This window comes from Saimiri boliviensis, chromosome 7 (assembly GCF_048565385.1).
Source record: "Saimiri boliviensis isolate mSaiBol1 chromosome 7, mSaiBol1.pri, whole genome shotgun sequence".
NCBI classification, from domain to species: domain Eukaryota; kingdom Metazoa; phylum Chordata; class Mammalia; order Primates; family Cebidae; genus Saimiri; species Saimiri boliviensis.
In genome coordinates, this window is record NC_133455.1 from 98,556,599 (window position 1) to 98,575,079 (window position 18,481).

The window sequence follows — 18,481 nt, forward strand, 5'->3', positions numbered from 1 at the left end:
TTTTGAGACAGAGTTTCGCTCTTGTTACCCAGGCTGGAGTGCAATGGCGCGATCTCGGCTCACCGCAACCTCCGCCTCCTGGGCTCAGGCAATTCTCCTGCCTCAGCCTCCTAAGTAGCTGGGATTACGGGCACGAGCCACCACGCCCAGCTAATTTTTTGTATTTTTAGTAGAAACGGGGTTTCACCATGTTGACCAGGATGGTCTCGATCTCTTGACCTCATGATCCACCCGCCTCGGCCTCCCAAAGTGCTGGGATTACAGGCTTGAGCCACCGCGCCCAGCCAAGTTTCACTATTAAGTATGATGCTTGTTATCTGAAAGGTAGCCTTTACTGTAAGGAAAAAAAAACAGCTCAGGCTGGGCGCGGTGGCTCAAGCCTGTAATCCCAGCACTTTGGGAGGCCGAGGCAGGTGGATCACTAGGTCAAGAGATCGAGACCATCCTGGTCAACATGGTGAAACCTCGTCTCTACTAAAAATACAAAAAAAATTAGCTGGGCATGGTGGCGCGTGCCCGTAATCCCAGCTACTCAGGAGGCTGAGGCAGGAGAATTGCCTGAACCCAGGAGGCGGAGGTTGCGGTGAGCCGAGATCGTGCCATTGCATTACAGCCTGGGTAACAAGAGTGAAACTCTGTCAGCCGGGCGCGGTGGCTCAAGCCTGTAATCCCAGCACTTGGGGAGGCCGAGGCGGGTGGATCACAAGGTCAAGAGATCGAGACCATCCTGGTCAACATGGTTAAACCCTGTCTCTACTAAAAATACTAAAAAAAAATAGTTGGGCATGGTGGCGTGTGCCTGTAATCCCAGCTACTCAGGAGGCTGAGGCAGGAGAATCGCCTGAACCCAGGAGGCGGAGGTTGCGGTGAGACGAGATCGCGCCATTGCACTCCAGACTGGGCAACAAGAGCGAACCTCTGTCTCAAAAAAAAAAAAAAAGAGTGAAACTCTGTTTCAAAAAAAAAAAAAGAAAAAAAAAGCTCATTTCTGGTCATAGTTTAAGAGGGTTTTTTTAAAAACATTAATGGGTACTGAGTGTTAACATAATTTTACTAAATTTATCTAGATTTTTTTCCTAAATTTTCTTATAAATTAATTTTTTTTAAAAAATAAAGATGGGGTTTAACCATGTTGGTCAGGTTGGTCTTGAACTCCTGACCTCAGGTGATCCGCCTGCCTTGGCCTCCAAAGTGCTTGGATTACAGGCGTGAGCCACCATGCCCGGCCATAAATTAAATTGATAACAATTTTCAAATATTAAACTATCCTTAAATTTCTATCCCAATTAAAACTGTTATGTATGTGTTCATAAGGAAGACTGAATGTAATATATTTTTTTTTCTTTTTTTTTTTTTTGAGACGGAGTTTCGCTCTTGTTACCCAGGCTGGAGTGCAATGGCGTGATCTTGGCTCACCGCAACCTCCGCCTCCTGGGCTCAGGCAATTCTCCTGCCTCAGCCTCCTGAGTAGCTGGGATTACAGGCACACGCCACCATGCCCAGCTAGTTTTTTGTATTTTTATATTAGAGACGGGGTTTCACCATGTTGACCAGGATGGTCTCGATCTCTCGACCTCGTGATCCACCCGCCTCGGCCTCCCAAAGTGCTGGGATTACAGGCTTGAGCCACCGCACCCGGCTTACGTAATATATTTTTACTTGTACATTCTTTCCATTCTAGATTTCAATGCTAAACTTGCCTAATAAACAGGTAGGGTAACTTTCCCTATTTTTCTGTTTCCTGAGTCAATATTGGGATTAGCTGTCCCCCAAGAGCATATCTAAAATTATAATCACAAATATCACCATTAAAACTATTCCTTCATACTTGAAATGCTGAGGCTGAAAAATTGCTGAGTCCAGGAGTCTGAGGTTGTAATACACTATGATCATACTTGTGAATAGCCACTGCACTACAGCCTCAGCAGCAGAGCAAGACCCCATCTCTAAAAAAAAAAAAAAAACAACCTATTCCTTCTGACACCACTTCACACAAACTATAATGGCAATAATTAAAAAGACAGACAATAAAAAGCATTGTTGACAGTAGAGAAAAATGTGAACCCTTGTACAATGCTGGAGGGAAAATAAAATGATGCAGCTGCTTTGGAAAAATCTTGCAGTTCCTCAAAAGTTTAAACACAGATTATCATATGACCCAGCAGTTTACCTCCTAGGTATACATAATCAGCCCTCCATATCCATGGGTTCTGCATCCACAGATACAACCAATTGCAGATTGAAAATATTTGAGGGCAAAAGTTGTGTCCGTACTGACTATGTACAGACTTCTTTCCCTTGTCATTATTCCTAAGCAATATAGTATAACTATTTGCATAGCACTTAAGTTATATTAGATATTATAAATAATCTAGGGATCACGTAACGCATATGAAAGAATGTACATAAGTTATATGTAAATACTGTGCCATTTTTATGCCAGAGACTTAAGCATCCGAGGGAGGTCCTGGAAACAACATAGGACTATAATAGTTCACAGAAGGAGTATTCATAACAGCCAAAAAGTAAAAAACAATCCAAACATCCATCAAGTGGTAAATGAATAAACAAAATGTGATATATCCGCATGATGATGTATTTTTATTTGGCTATATAAAAAGAGTAAAATGTACTGACATATGCTACAATGTAGATGAACCTTAAAAACATGCTAAGTGAAAGAAATCAATCCCCCCTAAAAACACATATTGTATACCTCCATTTTATGAACTGTCCAGAACAGGCCAATCTATAAAAATAAAAAGTAGATTAGCAGACGCCAAAGGATAGAGGGTTAGGAGAGATGAAAATGTTCTAAAAATGACTACAGTAATTCTTGGCACAACTCTGTAAAAATACTAAAACCAGGCCGGGCGCGGTGGCTCAAGCCTGTAATCCCAGCACTTTGGGAGGCCGAGGCGGGTGGATCACGAGGTCGAGAGATCGAGACCATCCTGGTCAACATGGTGAAACCCCGTCTCTACTAAAAATACAAAAAATTAGCTGGGCATGGTGGCGCGTGCCTGTAATCCCAGCTACTCAAGAGGCTGAGGCAGGGGAATTGCCTGAGCCCAGGAGGCGGAGGTTGCGGTGAGCCGAGATCGTGCCATTGCACTCCAGCCTGGGTAACAAGAGCGAAACTCCGTCTCAAAAAAAAAAAAAAAAAAAAATACTAAAACCTACTGAATTGTATACTTTAAATGATATTGTATGTGAATATTTCAATAAAGTTATTTAAAAAAAAAAACACCTATTCATCTTGGAAAAGATTACTACAGCTTCAATTTCTTTAATGGTTTTGTTTCTTTGTCTTGTACAAATCTGAAAAAAAATTCCTAGAAAATGAAACTTCCTCTCATTTTAATAATTTACATACATATAAATTATTAGTGATTTCTTATAATTTTTTAAATTGCCATTATAATTGTACTTATACCTCTTTTTAAAATCTGACTATTTGTAACATCTATTTTTCTTGGGTATTTCTAGAATCAACTGAAAATGACCAGCTTTGACTTATCACAACACTTTTTATTGTTGCTAATTCTTTTCCTTCTTTTTTTGTTTTTCGATACGGAGTGTAAGTCTAGCTCTGCTGCCCAGCCTGGAGTGCAGTGGCAAGATCTCTGCTCACGGCAACCTCCGCCTCCTGTGTTCAAGTGATTCTCCTGCCTCAGCCTCCTGAGTAGCTGGGATTACAGGTGCCCACCATCATGCCTGGCTAATATTCGTATTTTTAGTAGAGATGGGGTTTCATCATCTTGGCCATGCTGGTCTTGAACTCCTGACCTGAGATCCACCCACCTTGGCCTCCCAACGTTCTGGGATTACAGGCAAGAGCCACCACACCCAGCTGTTGCTGATTATTTTCTAGCTCATCAAATTCTATTTCACTATTCTTTCTTCTTCTTCCTTTGGCTTTACTGTCTCCTTTTTTAGTTTTTTTAAATTGAACAGCTGGCTCATTTATTTTTAATCTTTCAATCTAATACATGCATTAAATATTATAAATTTATCCCTAAGTACCATTTTTTGTGTATCCCTCAAATTTTGATAGAACATTTTTGTTGTGATTTGGTTCTAATTATTTTGTAATTTCCATTTTGTTTTTTAATTCTTGAAAATTCTTAATTATTTTTCCTTTAATATTGCTTCTCCACTATTCATTGTATGCTCTCTTCTGAAACTCCAGTTAGACATATATTGAAACTGCTCAGTCTACTGCTAAGTGTCATCTTTTCTTCTATATTTTTCACCTCTGCATTTCTCTGTGCTTGTCCAGAGTTCTCATTTCTTTCTTCAAATTAATAACTTCTCTCTTTAGCTGTTTCTAATCTTCTATTTTACTCATTTATTATTTTATTACAAGCTATATTTTTCAATATTTTAATTGGTTATTAAATATTTATTGTTTCTGAAGTAATTGTTTTTATTCAATTATAATGCAATATGCTCTTAGTTTAAAAAAAAAAAAAAAGTAACTGATGTCTGGCTGGGCACGGTGACTTACTCCTGTAATCCCAGCACTTTGGGAGGCCGAGATGGGTAGATCACCTGAGGTCAGGAGTCCAAGACCAGCCTGGCCAACATGGCTAAACCCCATTTCTACTAAAAATACAAAAATAAGCCGGACACAGTGGCACATGCCTGTAGTCCTAGCTACTCGCAAGGCTGAGGCTGGAGAATAGCTTGAACCTGGGAGGCAGAGGTTGCACTGAGCCAAGATGGCACCACTGCACTCCAGTCTGGACGACAGAGTGAGACTCCGTCTTACAAAAAAAAAAAAAGTAACTGATAAATTTTTTTTTTTTTTTGAGACAGAGTTTCGCTCTTGTTACCCAGGCTGGAGTGCAATGGCGCGATCTCGGCTCACCGCAACCTCCGCCTCCTGGGTTCAGGCAATTCTCCTGCCTCAGCCTCCTGAGTAGCTGGGATTACAGGCACGCGCCACCATGCCCAGCCAATTTTTTGTATTTTTAGTAGAGACGGGGTTTCACCATGTTGACCAGTATGGTCTTGATCTCTTGACCTCGTGATCCACCCGCCTCGGCCTCCCAAAGTGCTGGGATTACAGGCTTGAGCCACCGCGCCCGGCCAGTAACTGATAAATTTTAAGCTGAAACACCTTAGGCAAAATTTACTTTGAAAAGTTCTCCAAATAAAGTTCTTCTTTAATGACACACACACAGAAAAAAAATCACCTTTCTAGGAGTTCTTTTGGCTGCTATTCTACCAAACGTTATCCCACTGTGCCTACCTGCTTCAAGGCATGAAAAGTTCTATTATTCCCATTTTAGAATTAGAGAAACTGAAGCACAATAAAGTTCTTTTTAAAACACTTTCTCCCCAACTTTTTTTAAAATTTCAAAGCCATAAAGAAGTTGAAAGTACAATGACCCACACACCTTCTACCTAGATTCAAAGTTCTTAACATTTACAACTTTTGCTTTATCTTTTTTTCTCTCTCTCCATACACATACATGCACACACCACACCCAAATATCCACACACTTTTTTCTGAACCCACTCCTAAACCCAACATAATACTTTACTTGGAACATTTCAATTTATTTCTCCAAAGAATAAAAGCACTCTCAATGTAACGACCCTATCATTCACACCAAAGAAACTATGAGATTAAACAGAATGGTACACACACATGCAGCAGCAGATTCGAAACTAGTATTTCAGTCATCCAACTAAATGTTCTTTATCTTGGCTTGTCTAATGATTGGACAAACTGCTTTCTGATAATTATTTAGAAGCGACAAAAAAAAAAAAAAGAATTTATAGATGTTTAATTCTTGATAATTGCTCCAGAATATCTTTGATAATGACAACTTAATTAAAAGATACTTATGCATTTTAAAAGGAAGATAGAAACCATTAGGGCTCAGAGGAAGGTATTCCGATGCACATCAATTAAGGGCACTCTAATATATAAATTATAAACTAAGTTCTAAAAGGAAAATTTGTATTTTGTATAGATTTGCCAAAGAAAAACTGACATTTAAATCATGTTTAAAAAGCTATTTAGGCAGTTCTGGAAACTAGTTTTTTTTGTTTTTTGTTTTTTTTTTTGAGACAGAGTTTCGCTCTTGTTACCCAGGCTGGAGTGCAATGGTGCTATCTCGGCTCACCGCAACCTCCGCCTCCTGGGTTCAAGCAATTCTCCTGCCTCAGCCTCCTGAGTAGCTGGGACTACAGGCACGTGCCACCATGCCCAGCTAATTTTTTGTATTTTTAGTAGAGACGGGGTTTCACCGTGTTGACAAGGATGGTCTCGATCTCTTGACCACGTGATCCACCCGCCTCGGCCTCCCAAAGTGCTGGAATTACAGGCTTGAGCCACCGCGCCCGGCTGAAACTAGTTTTAATACATTTGTTTTTTTGTGGTAAAAAGTTTTACTTTAAATATCAAAAATTGTCCAGTCTGGTGAATGTCTAAAGTTTAAAAATTTCTGCCTGTCTCCTAAGTTTATGCGCCTTGTTTCCATCCATTTACCATATATTCTCATCTAAAAATCTAGCAGGTAATTAAACTCATACGTCCAAAACCGTAAAAAAAAAAAAATACAAAAAAGTTAGTCAGATAGGATGGTGCACACCTGTAATCCCAGATACTTTGGAGGCTAAGGCAGAAGAATCACTTGAACCTGAGAGGCGGAGGCTGCAGTGAGCAGATATGACATCACTGTACTCCAGCCTGAGTGAGAGAGCAAGACTCTGTCTCAAAAAATAAAAAGTAAAAAATAAAAAAAAAAATTTTTAAATAGCAATACAACTTGAAGTAATATTTAAGGGCTAAACTGTATCATTCAACTAACCATAACCATAGAAATGTTTAAGATCAATCTATAGCCAAATTCTAGCCAACAAGAGTATTAATCAGGTGCTGTAAGGCACTCTATTAAGTAAATTCCATGAATTAACATAATCTTATAGACATTTCACTTTTATACTGAGGAACTGGAGGTAACAAATATACCAGCATAAAGGGACCGATAAGGGGTAAGATTTGCCTCAACTTTAAAGTACAGAAATCAGAATGGAAAGAAGGCTATCTGAAGAAAGTGAAAAAGCACAAGCCAGTGTAAATCTAACTATCCAGGTAAGAACAAACAAAAGTTTCAAACTGAAGAAATTAAGGTTAGATAAACAAGATAGAACTGGCTAGCAGGAGGCCTCAATTACCCAGCAAATATGAAAGTTTTGTAAAACACCTATAAGCTGTGCACCATTACAAGCTCTTTATATTTAAAATGCCTTTTTAGAAATAGAAACATAATAATAATGCAAAATGAGTGGGAGAGAAATGAGAAGCAAGAAACAGTCTAATTCTATAGTAGCATTTACAAATAACAATTCAATAAATTATTTGGTACCTGAGGAAATCAGAGAGCTCCAACTGAACCAAATCTGCCACACTTCACATCAACTCTTTTCATTACAAACAAGGAAGTGGTAAACATAATTGCAACACAGCCTAAATTATTTTTCAAATATACTTTTTTTAAAAAAAAAAAAAAAAGATGAGGTTTCACCATATTGGTCAGGCTGGTCTCGAACTCCTGACCTCAGGTGATCAACCCACCTCAGCCTCCCAAAGTGCTGGGATTACAGGCTTGAGCCACCACACCCAGACAAATATACTTTCAACGAAGTTCAAGATACACTGGAAACTGTCATTAAGAAGTGCTAGTCAAGGCCGGGCGCGGTGGCTCAACCATGTAATCCCAACACTTTGGGAGGCCAAGCCAGGCAGATCATTTTGAGTTCATGAGTTCACGACCAGCCTAGGCAACATGGCAAAACCCCATCTCTACAAAAAATAAAACAATTACTCTAGCATGGTGGTGTGCACCTGTAGTACCAGCTACTAGGGAGCCTGAAGTGGGAGGATAGCTTATGCCTGGGAGGCAGAAGTCACAGTAAGCCATTCTAGCCTGGGTGACAGAGCCAGACTTTGTCTCAAAAAAATAAATAAATAAATAAACAGAAGTGCTAGTCAATATAAAACTATCCTTGCTGGTCAGTACTACTGTGTCAAAAGAAATTCACCTGCATAAAGACATGTGCATATATTTTACAGTGTAAGTATTTACTTCAAAAAAGCAACATCATAAAGAAAGGTATACACCAAGTCAACATTTAGCTTCCATATATTGCTTTAGAACAACTACATCATTTACCAAAGGCCAGTGAATGTATAATTTTTTACTAGCAGCTATTTTGTAAATAAGACACTTTTAAATTGTCACACTTTTTATTCATACACCCATTAATAGTTCAGTATTTATTATCAATACAATAATTTCCATAATCTACATCAAACATACAAAAAGAAGCTATCTCAAATAACTTCCTTTCTTTTCAATTAAACAAACTCCTTCTCAAGGGACAAAATTTGAGGGGAAAAAAAAATCTCAAGTTTGTGAAAACTAGATTACTTACCAGTAACTTGAGTTATCCTATTGGGTCTTTTCCCTCACAGATCCACCTCTCTTGCCCTTCTGTCCAGCATGAGAATCTTCCTGATGGGCATCCACTGGAACTGAGGGGGCATGCAGTACAGATGTATATGTAAGAAAGTTTGGGGGAGGGGATTTGGGAGATGCTAGAGACATGCTTCAGTGCACTTGCTTACCTTCCTGAAATTGGAAATTTCAACGGTTCCTTGGTCCTCGAGGCACTCACAATAACTTCAAACAATGTGGATCTGTGGAGATTACCCAATAGGAGAACTCCAGTTACTGGTAAGTGATCCAGCTTTTTCTTCTCTATCAGAATAAGAAGATTATTTAATTTTATTTGAGATTATTATTACACATAAGAACTATGGGGGAAAGCATAAATTCACTAGATAACTATAGATGCACACACCAAAGTAAATTTGTAAACAATTTGCTAAATATAATGTCACAGAAACTTCTGCATTATCAGAAACATAAGGAAAAGAAAATCATTAGAATGGTTTCATTTTAAAATGTCTATTATAATGGATACTATATTTTAATATACAAAATTATCAGTTACCAGGCTATTTTGCTGAAACAATATCATTATGTTTTATATTAGCACAAGAATAATTGGTCGATCAAAATCTATCATTTCTTAACTAGCCATTGTCATTAACATTCACTAGATTTTAGTATAGAAGCCACTGTGGTGGACTAAAATATGTTAGAATTCAGATAAAATGCATCAATTCCCATTTTATCAACAAGTCTTTAACGAGGCTGGGCATGATGGTTCACGCCTCTAATCCCAGCACTCTGGGAGGCCTAGGCAGGCAGATCACCTGAGATCAGGAGTTCGAGACCAACATGGCCAATATGGTGAACCTCGTCTCTACTGAAAATACAAAAATTAGACTGGCATGGTCTAATTTTTTGGCATGTCTGTAATACTAGCTACTTGGGTGGCTGAGGCACAAGAACTGCTTGAACCCAGGAGGCAGAGGTTGCAGTGAGCAGAGAACGAGCCACTGCACTCCAGCCTGGATGACAGAGCGACTCTGTCTCAAAAAAAAAAAAAAAGTCAGCTGGGTACAGGGACTCACGCCTGTGGTCCCAGCACTTTGGGAAGCCAGGGTGGGTGGATCACCTGAGGTCAGGAGTTTGAGACCAAACTAACATGGTAAAATCCCATCTCTACTAAAAATACAAAAATTAGCTGGGCATAGTGGCAGACGCCTGTTATCTCAGCTACTCAGGAGTCTCAGACAGGAGAATTGCCTCAGTGTACTCAGCATACTCAGTGTACAGATGTGTTTTAATAACCCTTTACCATCATGCTTCTAAATAATCACCTCCTTCCTTCAAGTAATTTATGATTTCATGGTTCTTCATTCTATGGGAACAAAGCGTATAGCTTTTCCTTTAAGAATAGCCTAGTTGCCGGGCACGGTGGCTCAAGCCTGTAATCCCAGCACTTTGGGAGGCCGAGGCGGGTGGATCACAAGGTCGAGAGATCGAGACCATCCTGGTTAACATGGTGAAACCCCATCTCTACTAAAGATACAAAAAATTAGCTGCACATGGTGGCACGTGCCTGTAATCCCAGCTACTCAGGAGGCTGAGGCAGGAGAATTGCTTGAACCCAGGAGGCGGAGGTTGCGGTGAGCCGAGATCGCGCCATTACACTCCAGCCTGGGTAACAAGAGCGAAACTCCGTCTCAAAAAAAAAAAAAAAAAGAATAGCCTAGTAACTAACTGACCACTGAATAAATGAAAGAAAACAAAACACGCAAAAAAGAATAAATAGGATAAAATGGCCTGTAAAATCATTATTCTACAAAATCAAATTCAACATGTAATTCTAATGAAAATCTTGTATTTCAATCCTGCTATAAGGTCTTATTTGTATTTAGTTAAAGTTGACAACACATCTGTCAAAATCTTTGCTAGACTCTTACTCATATATAAGATACAAATTGCCTTGGATAAATACATGCATTTTTCTATAAATTTGAGTTAAGTACAGTAATAAATTCATTCACTTTTAAATGACCCATTCAAACAGGGTTACTACACGGATCTCCATTTCCAACTGGAATAAATATCAGAAAAGGGGTCATCTAGTTAACTATTCTAGTTTACTAGACTCCTAGTCACTAAAGAGTAAGTACATAGGACAAAGGTCTTATGTTTGTAGTCACAAAACAGATCAAGAAGCAATAATGCAAATATTTTATCCTAATTGTGTAAGCTAGTATAACAGATGTCATTTAAAGGCTCGGCACGGTGGCTCATGCCTGTAATCCCAGCACTTTAGGAGCCCAAAGTGGGCCTTTCTCTCACTGTCCAGATTATTTTGCTTTGGGGCAAACAAGCTGCCATGTTTTTTTGAGCCTATAGACCAGAAAAGCCCACATAGCAATAAACTGATGTCTCTGGCCAACAGCCAGAGTTCTTAGGCCTGACAACAGACATGTGAGTTAACTTGGAAGCAGGGGTTCTAAGATCAGCTGACAACTACATGAGTGAGCTTGCAAATGAATCCATCCCCAGTTGAGCCCTAAGATGACTGCAGGCTTGTGAGAGAAAAGGTGGGAAAAAGAAATTGTATTATTTAAATTAATCTGACCATATTTTGAATCCTTATATTACTTTTCAATTCTTAATAGCCATCTCTAAAGTAAATGTATTCTGTGTAAAACTGACTTTATAAAACAATGACAAGGCCGGGCGCGGTGGCTCAAGCTTGTAATCCCAGCACTTTGGGAGGCTGAGACGGGTGGATCACGAGGTCAAGAGATCAAGACCATCCTGGTCAATATGGTGAAACCCCATCTCTACTAAAAATACAAAAAATTAGCTGGGTGTGGTGGCGCGTGCCTGTAATCCCAGCTACTCAGGAGGCTGAGGCAGGAGAATTGCCTGAACCCAGGAGGCGGAGGTTGCAGTGAGCCGAGATCGCACCATTGCACTCCAGCCTGGGTAACAAGAGCAAAACTCCGTCTCAAAAAAAAAAAAAAAAAAAAAAAATCGGCCGGGCGCGGTGGCTCAAGCCTGTAATCCCAGCACTTTGGGAGGCCGAGGCGGGTGGATCACGAGGTCGAGAGTTCGAGACCATCCCGGTCGACATGGTGAAACCCTGTCTCTACTAAAAATACAAAAAATTAGCTGGGCATGGTGGCTCGTGCCTGTAATCCCAGCTACTCAGGAGGCTGAGGCAGGAGAATTGCCTGAACCCAGCAGGCGGAGGTTGCGGTGAGCCGAGATCACGCCATTGCGCTCCAGCCTGGGTAACAAGCGAAACTCCGTCTCAAAAAAAAATAAAAAAAATAAAAAAATCAATGACAAATTTTTCTAATATCACAAATTTCAATTGTCTCAAGCCAATTTTAATGTCTTATTTTCCTTCCTTACGTAAAGTCATCCTTTTTTATTTCCAATGAATAAATAACTTTAAAATAGAAATTCCTCTATTACATTTTACCATGCTCATGCAAATCATTCTGCTTTAATACATTTAATTTCATTATTATTTTAAAAGTACATATAAAACCATAAGAACTGAAATGCCATACCTTAAAAAGTCTTCGTTTTGTGTATATTAATGACCTTTTTATTGAAACATACAGCAAAGTATTAATAACAGTAAGGCACAAACTCATTCTCTTTTATCTAATCTCAAAATATTAATGTCCCAACATCTTTCATCTAACTAGAATAGCAGCCCAACTAGTCTTTGCATTTATACATTCCTGCAGCCTGCCAGTTTATTTGCCTTACAGAAGCCACAGAGTACTTCCGCACTTAAATGGCTTCTTGTTACACTTCCAATAAAATCTCAGTATCATATCATTTACAACTAAATTATGATCTGGCATTTTACCTACTTGTTCACCTTCATCTGATGCCACTTACCATCTGCCTCACTATGCACTAGTCTTTGCTCAATGGAAAACAAACTCCTAACCAAAGGGTTTTCAACTTGCTGTTAACCATAACTCTTTCACAAATACCTCCTCTCATCTCTCTTTTGGAGACAGGGTCTGGCTTTCCCCAAGCTGAAGTGCAGTGGGGCACAATCTCAGCTCACTTCAATCTACCCCTCTTGGGTTCAAGCTATTCTCCTACCTCAGCCTGCCAAGCAGCTGAGAAACCAGACGCATGCTACCATGCCCAGCTAATTTCTGTACTTTTTATAGAAATGGAGATTTGCCATGTTGCCCAGGCTGGTCTCAAACTCCTGGGCTCAAGTGATTCAATGGCCTCAGCCTCCCAAAGTGCTGGGATTACAGGTGTGAAGCCACCATGCCCAGCCTCCTCTTATCCTTCAGCTTTCTGATTAAATGCTACCCACTGAGAGAAGCCTCCCCTCTTCACCTATTTCAAATAATTCCCCTGGTTGCCACAATCTGCAATGATTTTATGTGTACTTTTTGTTTGCAACTTGAATTCCATGAGGGCTGGCTGGGTACAATGGCTCACAGCTGTAATCCCAGCAATTTGGGAGGCCTAGGCAAATGGATCACTTGAGTTCAAGAGTTCGAGACCAACCTGGCTAACATGGTGAAACCCTTTCTTTACTAAAAATACAAAAATTAACCCCTGGGAGGCAGAGGTGGCAGTGAAGCAAGATGGCACCACTGCACTGGGCAACAGAGCAAGACTCCTCCATCTCAAAAACAAAACAAAACAAAACAAAAATTCCACGAGGGTAAGGATGTTTCTTGTTCTTTTAACTCCATTACCTAGCCCAACTCATGCCCTAAAATAGCATTTTATTTTTTTATCTGATGCTATCTCCAGATAAAATAGCATTTTAATGTTTAATGAGTAATTAAAATATTTTTGAAATTCAAAAGCCACTCACTGATATTTAGTTCTAGAGTCTTCGGCTATTCCTTTCTTATTCTGCATATGTTCTAAATAACTTTGTTATTCAGTGCTCATAAAACTGACTCTTTAGGCACTGTAAATCATATGAAATCTAGTGTAGGCCAGGTGCAATGGCTAACACCTATAATTTCAGCACTTTGGGAGGCTGAGGTGGGACAATCGTGAGAGCCCAGGAGTTCAAGACCAGCCTAGGCAACATAGTGAGACCTCATATCTATAAAAAATTGAAATAAAGAAAAAAAAATACTTCAGAGAGAGCTATTACTTTATAGAACAAATAAAGTTTTAAAAGAAATGCTGTGATTTGCTTGGTTAACCAATCATTAAAGAGTGCTATGATTCACTACTCCTGAAAACAGAAAATAAGGGTTTCTTCAAACCATATGTATTCCCTCACAATTATTATGCAATCTCCCAGGAGTTTTCAATGTAACCACACATTGGCTGGGTGTGGTGGGTCATACCTGTAATCCCAGCACTTTGGGAGGCTGAGGCAGGTGGATCACTTGAGGTCAGGAGTTCAAGACCAGCCTGGCCAACATGGTGAAACCCCGTCTCTACTAAAAACAAACAAACAAAAATAGCTGGAAGTGGTGGTATGCGCCTGCAGTCCTAGGTACTCAGGAGGCTGAAGCAGGAGAATCGCATGAAACTGGAAGGCCAAGGTTTCAGTGAGCCAAGATTGCGGCACTGCACTCCAGCAGCCTAGGTGACAGAGTGAGACTCCATTTCAAAAACAAGAACAATAACAAAACCAAAGTTACTATACATTTACCTTATCACTTAAATTCTTGACACCAAGATGGACCCAATGTTTTGGGATTTTTGTTGTTGTTAATTCTATCACATTTTGTAGCTATAATCTAAAGTCACCTTTAGAGGCACAGACTTAAAGATAGATATTACTAGATAATTATATCCTTGGGAAACAAAGTTAGTTCCCAACATAATTTTACCCATCTTCCTACCTACCAGTATTAATCTCCTTTACTTCGCCTATAAATATAAATCAGAATTATTCTAATAGGAAAAGCTGAGGATAAGCACTATGCAGGATTATCTTGTTACAACTTAAAAGTATAAATTTAAATGTCATACTTATTAAAACAAATACTAAATGGAACTTGAAAGAAAAATTAAGATTCTGTCTGATAAAAGTAAAAGCCATTGGGCATGGTTAAACACACCCCACTCTTTTTGAAAATATCCCCTTCCCTCTGTTTCTGTATTGTTACACTCTCCTGGGTTTCTTGCTCCCTATTAATTTTTTTTCCTTCTCCATTTCTTTCTTCCTCTTTGTAGGATGCTCTTCTTCTACCACTGCAAGAAAGTTAAGATGTTTCTCAAAAGTCTCTCCTTAGGTCTCTTTTCTCATGGTATGCAATATATTCTCTCCCTGATCTGTCTTAACCCACTCCCGCAGCTTCAACACAAATCATGGGTGCTAATGACTATCAAATATGTATTTACAGCCCTTTTCTCCTTCCTAAGCCTTACCCAACATATGCAAACTGCTTCACAGATACTCCCTCTCAGATTTTCCCCAGGCACCTAAAATTCCACAAATCTATAGGTAAACTATTACCTTCCCCTAAAACCTGTCTTCCTATTTGCTATCTCAGTGAGAAGTAACACCATTCACTGAACTGCTTAAGCCAGAATTCTGAGATTCATCCTTGATTCCTACCCACCACTAGAACACAACTTCCTTCCTCCCACAAGCATATACAATCAACTATCAAGTCCTACAGATCTCTCCTAAATATATCTGTATTACATTCATTTCACTCTCCCCTCTGGCATTCCCTTTGTTCAGGCCATTACTGCCTCTTGCCTAGATTTATCACAATGGCTTCCACTAAACGGTTTCTCTCCTTTAGTTAAGATTCAGCAACCTCTAGTTAAGATTCAGCAAATATGTAAGCATGACAAAAGAGAGAATGAAATCTGTCAGCTGTGGTTTCAATCATGCATTATACTGATGATAAAACATGTTTAAAACTGCTGAAAATTGAACATTCAGGTACCTTAGATTGATGTAAGTTCTTCTATCCAGTAAAATGGGTATACTTAAACATATTCCATCTAACTCACAAAATTATGAAATGAAACTCCATAAATGTTCCTTTAAAAACAAGAAGTGAAAAGCAGTTTAAAACAGCAGCAGAAGGCCGGGCGCGGTGGCTCAAGCCTGTAATCCCAGCACTTTGGGAGGCCGAGGCGGGTGGATCACGAGGTCGAGAGATCGAGACCATCCTGGTCAACATGGTGAAACCCCGTCTCTACTAAAAATACAAAAATTAGCAGGGCATGGTGGCGCATGCCTGTAATCCCAGCTACTCGGGAGGCTGAGGCAGGAGAATTGCCTGAACCCAGGAGGCGGAGGTTGCGGTGAGCCGAGATCGTGCCATTGCACTCCAGCCTGGGTAACAAGAGTGAAACTCCGTCTCAAAAAAAAAAAAAAAAAAAAAAAAAAAAAAAAACAGCAGCAGAATCAGATATATAATAAAGGGCCTTCTGCAGTTCATTTAAGCATTATCAGTACCTACACAGGACACTGTGACAAGCATTGAGAATTTTATTAATATTACAATTATCATTATTATTAACTAAGAAATGTGCTAAATAAATTTTATTGCTCATATTTAATCAGCATCAAAAATCCACATGAATATAAATGTCGAGGGGATTTAAACTGAAATGTGATACTGCAATCAGTGGTAATGCCCTCAGGAAGGAAAAGAAACAAATACAAAATATTTTCAATATACTGTGGAAATACATCATCACTTTTTAGCATAGAATGCTTTAAGAATGACTGAAAGGGCATTTACTCTGACCTAGAGACAAGGGAATGCTTAGCCTTCAGAGATGAATCCTGAGCAATCATAAAGACCAAGAAAGAAATTGTGGAGGACCAGAAAGTGGAGGGCAGAAGAAACAGCATAATATATATAAGGGCACAGTGGCCTGAAAAAAGACCATGATAATGCTTAAACAATCCCAACTTTGAAAACAGACATACTCTTTATGTCAAAGAGTAAAAACTTCTGCTTCTACCTGCTTAATTCTTAAGTCTATATATACTGCTCACTCCTATTACACTACCAGAGTACTTTCTAGATGTTAAAACTTATTGGTGAGGTTCAAATTTTTATGTGACAGTCTGTAACAGGCTACTAGGAAACACACACATACACACACACACACGTACACACGTACACACACACACACACACACACACACACACACACAGATGATTATCGATCTCATCAAGGCTTAGGTATTCCATGGAATTTCAGATTACTGCAGTTACAAAGCTGAGTGCACACAATTACCAACCACAGTGATATGCATTTACACATTTCCCTTTTTGACTTATGAATATGGTTTGTCTGCTCATAACTGTTAAATCTATATGACTGTCATTAATACACCTGAGTGTCTATGCTTGCAAAAATATTATTGCCTATTTTATTGCATAAAGTGGCCTATGAATTATTCTGTTGTGTTTTCCTCTGTTTCTCAAATAAATCCTTTTTTAAATGTATGTGTCTTTTAAAAATGTATTACTTTTTTCAAAATATATTTTGGGATTTTGATATTTTAGGATTGTGATTTGGGGGATTTTAATCTTTAAGGATGTTGATTTTTCAGGATTCCAACATTTGAGATTATGGAATTCAGGACTATATCTTTTGGGATTATGATTGGCTCCCAAAATAATCTTATTAAATGTTATCAAAATGTACAATTGGATAGCATTATGAATTTAACATATGTTTCATCTGTAAATCATAGTGCTCATTACTCATTTAAACAGTCAATTATGTAGCTCTGAGCCTTACTAACCTTGGTCCTGAAAAAGAACAAATGTGTCTAAGATGATGAGTGTGGGGTAGGGTGGGAGGAAAGATAAAGGGAAGGAGGGAGAGAGAAAGGTCTTTCAAGAAAAAAAGCTTCAAATCTCTCCTGCCACCCTACAAAACTCAAGAATAGTTCTTCTTTTTCGAATGTGAGGGTGGTTAGTCCAGTCACAATTAACTTAGCCTGTGCTGAACAGAATTTAAGTGGTAAAACACAGCAGTGATTAAAAAAAAAAAAAAAAAAAGTTTTGCACAACACCCTTATAAAATAAAGACTAAGAGAAATCCTAATAAAATATATATTAGCATAAATGATCTGGATGAATTAAAGCAGGCAACCACAGAGCCCCACTTGCTTGCTCCCACTGAGCCAATTCCATGAAACCTTAGGAATCCAATCAACACAATTCAAAACCACCAGGTCTCCTGAGAGAAAGCCAGGTCTCTTCTTCCCCAAAAATACGTTGTTAGAAGTCAAGTTGTTACTTGACTCTAACAGACAAACCTCTCTCCTCTTTATTTCCTGAAACCTGCTCTTTCACAGGAGGTTTTCGAAAAATGGCCTTGGATGAGCTGGAAAGAATGTACAGCTGTGTACAGATACTGGGAGTATGGATAAAAAAGGAGGTATAACAAAGGATATGGGGACCTAAGAGTTGATTAAGCTCATTGAGAAAGCTGTCTGCAAACAGAAAGGGGGACCAGAGATACAGACACAGAGAGATGCCTGCATACCCACACGCCCATACACATATGCATGCTGAGGCACACACCTATACATACAACACTGCCTTCACACACACATGCACACACAGAAATGTAGGGGAAGAGCTCTTTGGAAAAAGCAGCTCAAAGTGGGATGACTTCCTCAGACCCCTGTCCACCTCATCTTCTATGCGGAAAAAAATTGAGCAGTGTTCCTCAAATTTTGATGTGTGTATAAATAACCTAAAGATCCTGGCCGGGCGCGGTGGCGCAAGCCTGTAATCCCAGCACTTTGGGAGGCCGAGGCGGGTGGATCACGAGGTCAAGAGATCGAGACCATTCTGGTCAATATGGTGAAACCCCGTCTCTACTAAAAATACAAAAAACTAGCTGGGCGTGGTGGTGCGTGCCTGTAATCCCAGCTACTTAGGAGGCTGAGGCAGGAGAATTGCCTGAACCCAGGAGGCGGAGGTTGCGGTGAGCCGAGATCGCGCCATTGCACTCCAGCCTGGGCAACAAGAGCGAAACTCCGTCTCAAAAAAAAAAAAAAAAAAAAAA

At 39.4% G+C, this 18,481-nt stretch overlaps 1 protein-coding gene across 2 annotated transcripts in view; it reads right to left on the reverse strand.

Moving 5' to 3' along the window:
- YAF2 (YY1 associated factor 2) overlaps positions 1–18,481 on the reverse strand; it is a 96,130-nt gene that overhangs the window by 51,873 nt on the left and 25,776 nt on the right. Inside the window, exon 3 of one of the 2 annotated variants that reach the window (XM_039472460.2) lies at positions 8,648–8,719. The exons of the other annotated variant lie outside the window; for it this stretch is intronic. Coding sequence (XP_039328394.1) covers positions 8,648–8,719 — 72 coding nt within the window. The remainder of the gene's footprint in view (positions 1–8,647; positions 8,720–18,481) is intronic. 2 annotated transcript variants of the gene reach the window in all.